We start from the raw sequence: 13,137 nt of genomic DNA, 5'->3' as shown, positions 1-13,137 counted from the left end.
GTCAGCGTTTGAAGGCAAACTTTGGTTTTTTGAGATTCCCAACATGCAGTAGATTTCCTTACCTCGTTGGCCTGGCCTTGTTGGTTTCTCCTTGGCCCTTTCGGAGTGGGGCACGTTTGGAATTTCTTGGGCACTTCTAAATTTTTTCCTCACAGGAGCCAGCCACTTTCTAGCTTTCCTCTTTCTAGGTGTTCTTTACATATTGCAGGTTCTGTGCAGTTCTGATCCTCTGTAGTAGGAGAAACTCAGTGTTAAATAAGATGCCGCTATTTTTGGTTTTGTGGCTTTCTTACTATTTCTCACACTTTTCATCCCTGAAAATTCCCCAAGCCCAGCTCCTAAGCCTCCAGTTTGCCTCACTGATGACATCTTTGCAGCTACCCTTCCTGAGATTTAGAAGATTTAGAAGTCGCTTACAGTATCTTTAAAGGCAAAGCTCGCCCTTCACTTGGGTTTTTGCTTCATGAACAGCAGCTTAGCAATGTAGAGTCAAAGGTCTTTGGTCTGTCTCTCTGCAGTGTCCTCAATCACTAGTATTTATTGAGGCTCTGTTTTATAGCTGGCATTCTCCTAGATACCATGGGGTCTGGAAATAAAAGGTTAGATTTTATGTCCGGGGGCATTTGGAGTCACACGTTTTATGCATATAGAGATACGATATCTCATTTATTTTGATATTCTAAGTGACGTGAAGTGAGGTGGTGAAATGCAGATACCTATCTGAAAGGAAGGATTGGTTAAAAAGACTTAGAAACAGCACGCCAGAGTAAGGAACATTGATTTCCAGAAAAAAGTAGGTACTCGTCGCAAAATATAGACTACCAGCAGTGGAGAAAACGCTTTGAACCAGTGGAGATGAGAGCAGTTTCATCAAATACTGTGAGCTGCTTTGAGGTCACTGCTTTTCCTTTCCTCTTTGGTCCTCCAGTTGCCTGCCGCAGCGTGGGGCTTGTGGTGGAGGTGACCTCTGACCCCTGGCCTCTGATCCTTCCTGTGCTTTCCCGAGGAGGCACGTTTGCCCTTGGGCCCCCTTTATTACATCTCATCTTGGATCTTCCTTCATACTGAGAAGGCTGCATCGTCTATTCTTCCTGTGTCCACTGTGGAAGTCGAACCACAGTTTCCCACAGGACCAGAATCTCAGGCACTTCTGAAATGACCTCCGTTCTGCTTTGTCATACTTTGTCATGGTGCCTCCTTCGGCGGCTGCGTCTTGTCACCTGTGGTGTTAGGCTTCTGCTGGGCCCCAGATGATAACTGTCTTCTCCATCCTGATGTCAGTCTTTTCCTTGCTTGCCCACCCTCCCCAAACAGGGTCTCATCATCAGCATTTCACACTCATGAGGGAGGTCGCTTCCACTACTGGCTTTTGCAGGAGATCCCAGCTTTCCTAGGAATCACAGCACAGTCAGCACAGACGAGCCTTGTAGCCTACCACCCATGGGATTTGAATTCTGGACACAGGCAGGAGGAATTTCACAATTCCGTCCTATTTCCTTTTTCAGTGTGGGTATGGATTCATCACCAGAGTGAAGAATATTTTAGAAGTTTGCTTGTTACAAAGGAAGAAAATGGCAGTATTTTCCCTTGTAAAACTACCACACATCTTCCTGTTACTGAGCTAATGACTGGAAATAGCACTGAGCTTGGATTTATTGGTCCAAAAACAAAAACAAAAAAACCATATGGTGACACTGCAGTGAAAAAGAGGATAAATGCAAAGCTTATTTATAGTTTATAAATCCTAGTGTTTTCCATAATTACCATATTCATGGTAAGTTATGGACCTGCATGTCTGTCTGTGTTTAATTAAGCTAGTTTTGTTTTGTCTTTGTTTTTGGTAGAACAGGAAATTCCTCCAAGAAGGAATGAGCATGTGATTCTACCAACAGCCAGCAGGTGGCAACATGAGGCAATACTGGGGGTTTTTTTCCTTCCCGTTGCCTGGCTGACAGATTGGCTTGTTCTCAGAATAAACCAAAATCAGACCCAGATACTGAAACCATGCAGAATCTTATTATTTGTGACTGACACTATTAGCAATGTGCTCAGAACCGTGTTTTAACCCATCTGTGGGGAGCTGCCAAGTCCTATTGAAACTACCCAGCACTCATTCCCTTCCGTTGTTTGATATTGCTGTCCTTTTGGAACCTGAAATTGGTAGGAAACAAAGAATGATCCTGGAGTTGCGTCATCTCTGGGACTTTCAAACCAAATTACAACCATCCCGAGCAATATATTTTCTCTCTTGCAGTTCTTTCCTGCAGAATTAGTCTCATTTCACACATCTTATTTTCCTTCATTGCCTTCTTTGAAACAAAAGGGAGCAAAATAAAATCCCAAGTCTTTAGAAATTGGAACCATTCTTAAAATTTAGAGATAGTCCTGGCTTAAATGTAGTATTTAGACAGATGCAACACAGGATAAATCAGTCCTGCTTAAATAGAAGGTGGCTCCGAGAGGTCTGTAGGACTCTTGACTGAGCAGATAAAACAATCTTGTTAATTGAATATTATGAGTGTGTAAGTTGGTCCTTTTAGATCATACTTGAAAAGGAATGATAGTACATGCAATGTGTTTTGCTGGTAAGTTATGCTAGACTTATGTCTTCGGGTTTGTTTAAAGCTAAAATGGGGAAATATTCCAAATTGGTCCGTGTTTAGCACAAAGCAGTGCACAGTTTTTCCCATGATTTCATTGATTTTTTGAAAATATACCCAAGGCTTTATAAAATATAATAATAACTATACATTTTTATATATGTATGTGTGTGTGTGTGTGTGTATTTTTATGTGAAGTGTGAGTAGCTTAAGCTAATTGGAAAAGTTGAGGGTTTAAAGAAAATGGGTAGCTAATTCAGCAGTAAATATCTTTATTGACTTCATTTATCGTGTTTGATCTGGTAGTAAAAGAACCATGCAGATGGTCCTTTAATGTTCCTTTCAGTACTAAGATTTTGCGAAACATCTTTTAAAGAGGAGTAGGTGGTGTAGGAAAAAATAAATGTGCTATTTTGGCTTCTAGGGAGGGGAGGGGAAGCAATTATTTTTAGAATATGTTCTAGTTACACCCAGTTTTAGAAGAAATAGAAGAGTGTATTTTAATGTCAGTGAATCCTTCAGGGGGATGAAGTCTATGGAAACACATCTTTCAAATCCTAGTCACCAAGTCTGGAATCTTTCAAATCCCAGAGAGCATACATGTAATTAAAGCATGTGCACACACATGTGCATCTGCACACACACGTGTTTCACCACACAAATGGTGGGGGGTGATGAAAGCATGAACATATCAGCAAAGTTTCCTGGATACAAAGTAGCTAGACATTAATCCACTGTTTAAGTGATGGTGCTGCCAAATATAGCGCTCCTTATGCTGGGGAAACTACAGAGGGAATGTAGTTGAAATATAGGAAAAGATGAAAGAAATGATGGAATCAATTAGAAAAAAATATTGAATCACACTATTAATATAATAGCAAGGGAGTAATTGGGCAAGCTAACTGGAGCGTTTCCCTCCAGATTGAAGGCAGATAGGAACTCCGCTGTAGCAGAAAATCATAGTGTCGTACGTACATTCTTGCCTTGATTTTTTTTCTTAAGGATTAAATAATACTATAATCAGGTTTTCTTGCAATGTTAACCATGAAAGTAATGCACGTGTGATGCAGAATGAACTTGTCTGTGTCCCAGTGGCAATTTTTGCCATGGACGGTGCTTTTACTCGGACTCTGTGTACCATAGCATTTTCTTTCGGATTGCACCAGGGATGTCAGTCTTTCGAGGCTTGTTCACACTCCAGCCTGTGTAGAGCATGCAAGCAGTTGGGTGCTCACGGTTTTGTGTTTTGTTTTTTTTTTTAAATAAAAATAGTCTTTCATTCAGGCATTAGGTATTCAAACAGACGTTGATTCTGGATATGAAAGGACACTTTCTGTTACCCTCAGCAATTCCTTCCAGTATATTAAGAACAGTTATGGAGTAGTAGTATCAAGTGTGGACTTGATATACAAGTTTATATATTAATTGGATGACACATGTGTCTATCAGAACATCAACTTTATAGTACTTACTTAAATGCAAAAGAAAGGGAATATATCCGTCCACAACTGCTTTGTGAACTGGGTTGTTGGTTCTGTTCTTACGCATTGTTTGAAGGCTAGACAGAACTTCGGACACCTTGATATTTTCTTTCCCTTTCACTTCCCCGTTGATGGTCTTCTTGGCTGCTGTCCTCGCCCCTCCTTCTCCTCGCTCTCCAGGCTCCTGCCGTCCCCGTGCAGGACCTGGTAACCATTCATTCATTCTTGTCAGTGGGCTGCATCTGAAGTGAGGCGTGGGTTCCAGCTTAATCATCATCTCAGTGAGCATTTGCTTGCACTGTGAGCTTTTCCTTTGTGAATTACGAACAGGGGTCAGGTGGTGAGGACATAATTTGGAAACCTGGGCATGTCCAAAAGTATTTCTTAATTTGCCCATTTAACAGATTAAGAACTATCTTTTTTTTTTAACCTGGCCTGGTATAGGTGTTAAGGGTCTAGCAGCAAGCAATAGAGGTCTCTGCTCTCAGTCATGAAGCTTCTGGCCCCGGGAAGGATCTAAATGGCCAGCTAAGCCCATCACACATAGCATCCAGTTTAATACAGTAATCCTCTAAGAAACTAATGGATATAGGGTTTGAGTACATTTTTAAAATCTGGCACGGTCTTCAAGAGTGGTCCTCATGCTTGACTCTACAGCTTTCGATGTTGTCTGCTCACTCCCTTATTGGAGTTTTTCTTCACTTCTAAACTACTACGTCCCACATACACACATTCTTACCCCCCACCCCCACGGTTCCTCAGCCTCCCCCTACACCCCTTACCCAGTTGATCCCCAGTAAGTTAGTTTCTCCCAGATCCTGTTTTTGTACTTTTTATCTCTTTTTTAACAGTGTGCTGGTCTTCATCTGTCTCCTCAGCTCTGGCTCTTCTCCTGTTTCCAGTTTCTCACTGGCGATTTATCTGACCATGTATTACCACCGCTGGCCCCTGGCGCCAAGCATTTGCTGATCAGTGTTGGCTTACTGGATTATCTCCTCCCTTCTCTACGAGGAGGTTGGTCAAAGCAGCAGAGTTGCAACTCTGTAGGTTTCTAAGAACCAGAGAAGTGCCCTGGCCCTTTGTCTACCAGGGACATCCTAGAATCAGCCAGAGCACGACTTCCTCATGTTTCCTCCTCCCTCCCTCTGCCCCAACCTTCGACTACCATGGGAATGTCTGGCATTATTTTAGCCAACATTCATTTTGTTTTCCTAGCTCAGCTCACATTTTTCTCAGGTCACGGAACCGTGCTTCTGTCAGTGAGGCGGGATTTCACAGACACCTCTGTCTTGGATGATGTCTCTCTGTCCATGGGAGTCTTGGTCAATTTTTCATTGACTTGGGGAGGCCTCATTAGGTGGCAGGTAATAATAAGCTTTGGAGGAGGAGAACAAGATTGAAATCCAAACTCCAACCAGGTAAATATGGGCAGGTTACCCCCCTTCTGCATCTGAACATTGAGGTTAATAATACAGTTTTGAAGGGGCACCTGGGTGGCTCAGTGGGCCTCTGCTTTCGGCTCAGGTCATGATCTCAGGGTCCTGGGTTCTCTGCTCAGCGGGGAGCCTGCTTCCCCCTCTCTCTCTCTGCCTGCCTCTCTGACTACTTGTGATCTCTGTCTGTCAAATAAATCAATAAAATCTTTTAAAAAATAATAATAACACGGTTGTGAGGATCTGCCGAGATTCTCTATGTACGGGGCTTCGCGCCCGGCCTGACACAGAAGCCGGGCTCGGGAAATACTGGCTGTTGCTGTGAATGTGTGTCCCTGCTGTGAACCAGCGGCTGGGGGAGGGTGAAGTCAGATCAGCGTTTGGGAGCTTCTATCTTTGATTAATAAGACAGGGGGTTGACTCCTGCCTGCTTTGAGTAGAGGACACCATCCTTCAAGTCACTTCCCTTACCTAGCTGTAAAAGCAACTATTGGAGACTTTGGGTTTAAAAACATTGCTCGGGTTCAAGTACTCGACCTTACCAGTATTTCTCACATGGCAGCTCAGGCAGTCCATACAAAGACTACATGTGCCACAAGTTACATTTATTGAATACAGTTGGTTTTCTTTTTCTCCCTTTTGTTCAGGTTAGATCTGTTTGCCATCCCTTGTTTCCTGTCTCTGGTCTGCAGATGGTCTAGTAGACCATGGTTTTATGTCAGTGTCCTCAGTGAGAAATGCTCTTCAGGTGGTAGAAGAGTACGAAAGATTTTCTTGTCCCATCTTTGAAGCGCATTCAGTCTCAAAGAGCTGTGTCGGGGGAGTGAGGTTCAGAAAGTCTTTGATATGAGTTCCTGTCCATTCTAACACTGACTTTGTTTTCTTTCTCCAGGACCTTCAGATAGAACGAGAGAGGAGTTCATATAATATATCTGGGGGCTGCACAGCGCTCATCGTGGTTTGCCTTTTGGGGAAGCTGTATGTGGCAAATGCTGGGGACAGCAGGTAAGCAGTTTCTCTGTCTGGCTTTACTGATTTCCAGTGCCTTCGATAATTTCTATCCTTTTTAAAAGAATTAAATGACGGGCAATTAGATATTGAGAAAGAGGATCCTTCTGCATCTGAATAAAACGCATTTAAGATGAGTCATTGGGCTGGCATGAGAAGGTGAAGGCTGTCTTCCGCTCGCCCACCAGGGCAGTTTGCATGTATACCTGTGGCCAAGTTAAACTGGGTGTATCCAAATGTTTTTTGACTTCAGAACCTGATTTGCAATAAAAGCTTAGCAGAAGCATAAAATGTGAGAGTGAGAGGAGAGAGGAGAGGGATTTGAATGAAGGGGGTGTTTGGAAGGGACCCGGGAGGACTCCACAGTTGGTTCTGCTTCTGCTCAGTGACTTTGCTCCGTCCCCTCCCAGAAGCCCACGAGTTTCTCCTTTTATGCACAAGCCCTGAGAGGCTGTATTCTTCTTTTCTGGGCTCAACTGAAAGGAATTTTGGCCACGAGTTTATGGTTCACCCCTACTCAATCCAGCATTACCGGAAATAAGATAAACTTGGCTTTTATTTTAAATAACTGATGTGTCCTCACTTTAGGTGCAGGGAATTTTAAAATTATAGACTTTGTGAAAAGTGTTCTGACATGTATGACATACTTCTCTGCCCCTTTAGTCACAGCATATGTTGGATTCTTGCTAAAGACCGACTCTTTGTTTGGAAAGCAATTGGAGTACTGGACTCTGCAAGATGTCCTTAGGGGACCAGTGATGTCTCTGCACCGTCTGTGGTCCTAGGATGCCCTCATTCCTCCATCCCCTCCCTTCAGGTCACATGCCTCTTCCAGCATCCCTGCTTGCCCTGGCCCTGTTCCAGGTCTGACCCCACTCCCCCACTTCCCTGTTCGCATCGGGTCACGGCTGAAGAGGTACTCCCTCAGACCGCAGAGGAATTTACCTTACTTTTACTCCCATTTACAGAGCCTGTGGGAGTTTTTATTCCCTCTACTTAAATGTCCTTTCTTGCTCTCCCACTGAAGAGTCCAGAGAGTCAGGTAGAGCGAACTCCTAAGGCAGCAGTATTTGGGGTTTGATAATTGATGGGTTTTGAAGGTCTGTTTATTTTTACTGTATGTGGGTTTCCATTAAACTCTGTGTCTCCATTTCAACATAATGTTGTGCTGGGTAAATGGAAGTGTCGGTAGGATACCAGGTGTATCCCATGGTTTCTACTCCTTGGTGTCATGACAGATTCCTGGCAGAAGACAGACTCCTGCTCAGGTGGGTCAGCTGAGTGAAGGAGTGAAAGGAAACCCACTCGGAAGACGTTTACCACCTGAGGCCTGCAGGGCCCAGGGAGGATTTCCTACAGCAGAACCCAGGAGAGTGGGGAGGAGAGAGAGCTCCCTGGGCAGGAGCTACCAGGGAAAATGGAAGAAATACTTGGACTTCTTTCTCTTTCCATTACTTTTTTAATTTTTTTTATTTTTTTAAGACTTTTTATTTATTTGTTTGACAGACAAGCAGGCAGAGAGGCAGAGAGAGAGAGAGGAGGAAGCAGGCTCCCCGCTGAGCAGAGAGTCCGATGCGGGGCTCGATCCCAGGACCCCGGGATCATGACCTGAGCTGAAGGCAGAGGCTTTAACCCACTGAGCCACCCAAGCGCCTCTAAATAAATAAAATCTTAAAAAAAAAAAAAAATTAGCAAGCCTCAGTCTTCCGGGGACTCTTAAGACAGGCACTGAGGAGCTGGCCTCTGAGCCTGTTGTTGTGTTCCAGATCTTGTGTTTGTTTGGATGGATGAGCAGATCAGGAAGCGATGCCCTTCTGCCGGGAGGGAGACTGAATCAGTGACGGAGCCGTTGATGCACGTAGTCCTTTGTCTTTACGTTTAGCTCCACGCCCTTGGAAATGACTGCCTTTCTAGTCCTTCCAGTGAGTAGGGAGGTGACAGAATGCCTTGCTCCCTGTGGACAGGCCCACCTCTCATTCCAGGGAAGCACCTCTCACCAGATGGTCTCCAACTCAGACAGTAACCCAGCTTCTGGGCCCAGAGTATCTCCTTGTTGGATTATCTTCATTTTGAACATAGTTTTCTTCCAAGCTCCAAGCTCTTAACAGAGCCACTTACCAGCCACAGCCTCGATCCCACTTCCCAAAAGCTCCAGTGCCCTGTCCAGGACTTGCCAGTTTCAAGTATCCATCTTCTGGGCCCCTCTTCTCCCCCTGTCCCCCACACCCACTTTTGTTTTTAAAGTGCCAATTTCCAGACCAGATCTTGAACTCTCCTCATCTATAAAAATAGTGGTGGTAGACGAGATAATTCCTAAAGTTTCTGGCATCCTATAGGTTATCCCATGAGGAGTGATACTTGGAGAAAGTAAAGTGATGCTATACTTGTGGATTTGGGGGTATAATTTTTATCCTTCTTAGAGTTGTTTTTGAACTATTAGTATAACACAGGTTCCCATGTTCCTAAATGTTTATAAAAGTAGAATATTTTACAAGTTCACAATAATTTGAAATGCCTAATAGGTACTTTTATCTTTATTAAAGCTATAAAGTGTGCGCGCGCACGCACACACACACACACACACACACACAAATTATCCTATGATAAAATAGTATCTTTAAAAACCCTATAAGTTAATTACATGTGTAGTGTTCCAGTTCCAGTATCCAGATATGAATTTGGGGTTTTATGGGTGATCAGTTGGGTTTGCTGTTCATGTGTGGGTCTTATGTCATATAGAAACCTAAGAGTAGTTGGAGTTGTTATTTGTATGCACAGTCTAAAGGATAACTTACAGGACACTTAATTAGTGTCATTAGGGTGCTGTTTCCAGCTCTTGTGTGAGCCACAGATAGTCGGTTCATCTTAAGCAGGATCACTGCCTAGTTTATGTACTAATATTTTAAGTATTCGAGTTTACAAAAATATTCAGTTATTCCCAAGAAACAGCAACTAAGTGAACTCTGGTGAGAATTACCTAAATATAAGTCCGTTTTCCCTTATGGGCAAGTAGTCACGAATCTGAGGGCTGAATTTAAACAGATGATTAGAGCTGACAGAAGTTTCTTCCTTTTTTAAATTATTTTTATTTACATATAATGTATTATTTGCCCTGGGGGTACAGATCTGTGAATCATCAGGCTTACACATTTCACAGCACTCACCATAGCACATACCCTCCCCAATGTCCATCATCCAGCCACCCTCTCCCTACCCCCCACCCTTCAGCAACCCTCAGTTCATTTGTGAGATTAAGAGTCTCTTATGGCTTATCTCCCTCCCAATCCTATCTTGTTTCATTTTTTCCCTCCCTACCCCCCAAACCCCCTGCCTTGCCTCTCAAACTCCTCATATCAGAGAGATCATATGATAATTGTCTTTCTCTGATTGACTTATTTTGCTCAGCATAATACCCTCTGGTTCCATCCATGTTGTCGCAAATGGCAAGATTTCATGTCTTTTGATGGCTGCATAGTATTCCATTGTGTATATATACCACCTCTTCCTTATCCATTCATCTGTTGATGGACATCTAGGTTCTTTCCATAGTTTGGCTATTGTGGACATTGCTGCTCTAAACATTCGGGTGCATGTGCCCCTTCAGATCAGTACTTTTGTATCTTTGGGGTAAATACCCAGTAGTGCAATTGCTGGGTCGTAGGGTAGCTCTATTTTCAACTTTTTGAGGAACCTCCATGCTGTTTTCCAGAGTGGCTGCACCAGCTTGCATTCCCACCAACAGTGTAGGAGGGTTCCCTTTTCTCCGCATCCTCGCCAACATCTGTCGTTTCCTGACTTGTTAATTTTAGCCATTCTCACTGGTGTGAGGTGGTATCTAACTGTGGTTTTGATTTGTATTTCCCTGATGCTGAGTGATGTGGAGCACTTTTTCATGTGTCTGTTGGCCATCTGGATGTCTTCATTGCAGAAATCTGACAGAAGTTTCTAGCAACAGGTCCCTGATTAATTAGGTGCTGTTTTTTTCTTCTTTATTGCCAGATATTGGCTGCTGTATGTTTACTTTAAATCTTGACAGCTTTGAGAGTGAAAGCAAATCTTCATCATAGGTTCACTACCCCATAATTATTCACACTCAAGAGAAGAGAAGGTTCTCTCTGATTTGATTCAGAAGCTGCTGGTGGTCAGGAACTATTTGCTGAGCTCTGTAGGGAGCTGTGAACGCTCTGATTCACTGTCGGGCACATGTGGGGTGGGGTTGTATTCAGGAAGGGCTGCCTCATGTTGGTGGCTTAGTGGTTTCTGAGTCAGTGATCACCCTTGGTGTGGGGCGCTCCGCAGGGATGCCAGGTGACCAGGGCACTGTCTGGGACAGACTTGCCCTTTGCTCCTCTGCTGAGCTAACCAGCCAGAGAAGAACACGCAGGAACTACCTGATGCATGACAGTTGCTTTATTTTTCCTAGGCAAAGGCGGCCAACTGAATACCTAGGGGATCGTAAGGGACTAGGCAAGAAGCAGATGGTGGGCGGGTTTTCACCTCAAGTGAAGAAAGAACTGGTAGCATGCAAATGTCATGCAAAGCAATATGCAAACTATCACCCATTGTGTTTGAGTCATTGGCTCCTTAGGGTGCTCTGAGTGATTCTTCGGTTAGAGAAGATGCATTGACTCCATTTTAGAGGATGATTTCATTGTATTTCTAGAGAGCTAAGGCACTAAGAGAGCAAAGCCATTTCCACTTATTTCAAACAGCGTCTAAAAGTTTGGCTGCTGAGGGGGCGCCTGGGTGGCTCAGTGGGTTAAAGCCTCTGCCTTCGGCTCAGGTCATGATCCCAGGGTCCTGGGATCGAGCCCCGCATCGGGCTCTCTGCTTGGCGGGGAGCCTGCTTCTCCCTCTCTCTCTGCCTGCCTCTCTGCCTACTCGTGATCTCTGTCTGTGAAATAAATAAATAAAATCTTTAAAAAAAAAAAAAAAGTTTGGCTGCTGAGACTAGGTGAACTCATTCAGATTCAAGAAAAACATTTAAGATTTGTTAACTTGATGACTCTACCTGCCCGATTTGTAGTCACAGAAGCAGTCAGACACCTAATAAGTGCTAGGCGCATGTTGAATACTGTAACGTCACAATCCTATTTCTCTCATCTGTTCCAGCCCAAGCCTGGAAGTCAGAGCACCACATTCTTCGTTAATGTGCTCTGCCCTGGGGTTTCCCATCCATGCTAAGACCCACAAGGTTTTCTGTCACTGTTCACATTTTAACATCTCTAAAATTGAGAGTTTCTAATTAATATTTTTTTTCTTTGCATAAGGTATGTCATCATACCTTATGATCCGTGGCATCTTTGATTTCACCTAAAATGGTTTATGGGGTGTCATTGAGGGGATGACTGTACTTAAAAGCTGTTTTACATGCATTGCCGTACTGAAGCAGATAAGCTTTGGGTGGTCGAATTCGTTCGTTCATGATACAAGGAATATTTTCTCAAAATGAGGGCTGCTACCCGCTTCCAAAGGCCCTAAAGTTCTGAGACCGCTGTAAATTTTGTATTTTCATTTTGATGATCCTCTATTGTTAATAAGCATTTTCTGGATTGCCTGGCCGACTCTATCTTACAAAAGATAACTGCCATGAATTCAGACCCCCGTTTCTCATGTTGAAGGTTCTCCTAGGAAAAGATCAGGAAGGTCACATGTGTTCATGGTGTAGCTCTGTCTGCAGAAGTAAGCAAGCATTCCCAATGTCCTTAAAATGAAGCCAGTTAAGTCCAGCCAGGGTGGTTTTCTTTCTTTTCTCTTTCCCTCATTTTCCAATGTCCAGAATTACCCGCCATGGAACTTACAGCTTTCCGTATCCATTCAGAGGTTAATTCTTCTGGCAAGTCTGAATTTTCTTGGGGATGGGAGTTAGGTATTAAACCAGACTTATATTTCTAAATTCAAACCAGTTATACCTCTGTGGTGTTTCGTTTCTCAGCCTTCTCCCCTTTACTGGTGGTAAGACAGTGACACATGATGTAACTTCCTCCATTCCAAGGGAGGGTAAAGAACTATTCACTCCTTTTTATCTCCATGGACATAAATGCCCAGTACGGAACCTTCCTGAAACTACTTATTAATAAGTGGTTCATCTGTCCATACCTACCACTGGGCTGCTACTTTGGCAGTGGCCTTCCTCTGAGTTCAGAAATAGATCTGATCTTCTTCCATTAACAACATTTCCATTAACAACTTCCCCACGCCTCTCACTGTTCACAGGTGTCTGAGAAACAGTATAGAGAGAAATGAACACTAACCACCGTTCTGTACTATGAAAGGTGAATTGCCACATCTGCCTTTGTCCTGCATCATCCCCATCTTTGTAGCATATATTTACATAATCCCTTAGCTCTACCCATAACCTGTAGTAGGGAATAGCAGAAAGAAAATACTACTATGAGATATTCACAAGTACAGAGACTCTGATGGCTCAAAGCAGTCTTCACTCTTCCTATCAAGCCACTCACTGCCCGCACAGAGGGCACCTAAGAGACCCTTCTCTTTCTGGATTTCCTTCGTGTCTCCTCCCCTTGGATATTTTTGAACCTGTCTCTGATACCCCTTGCCCTAACTCAGTGGTTCTCAAAGCGCGGCCTAACCAGCAGCGGTCGGTGCGCA

At 43.7% G+C, this 13,137-nt stretch overlaps 1 protein-coding gene across 1 annotated transcript in view; it reads left to right on the top strand.

Annotated features, from left to right (window-relative positions):
- PPM1H (protein phosphatase, Mg2+/Mn2+ dependent 1H) overlaps positions 1–13,137 on the top strand; it is a 259,333-nt gene that overhangs the window by 125,712 nt on the left and 120,484 nt on the right. Inside the window, exon 4 of the mRNA XM_080811226.1 lies at positions 6,407–6,519. Coding sequence (XP_080667352.1) covers positions 6,407–6,519 — 113 coding nt within the window. The remainder of the gene's footprint in view (positions 1–6,406; positions 6,520–13,137) is intronic.

The sequence above is a fragment of the Martes martes genome (assembly GCF_963455335.1).
Source record: "Martes martes genome assembly, chromosome: 8".
NCBI lineage: Eukaryota > Metazoa > Chordata > Mammalia > Carnivora > Mustelidae > Martes > Martes martes.
The sequence above is the reverse complement of the archived record's forward strand: the minus strand, read 5'-3'. Positions and strand labels throughout refer to the sequence as shown.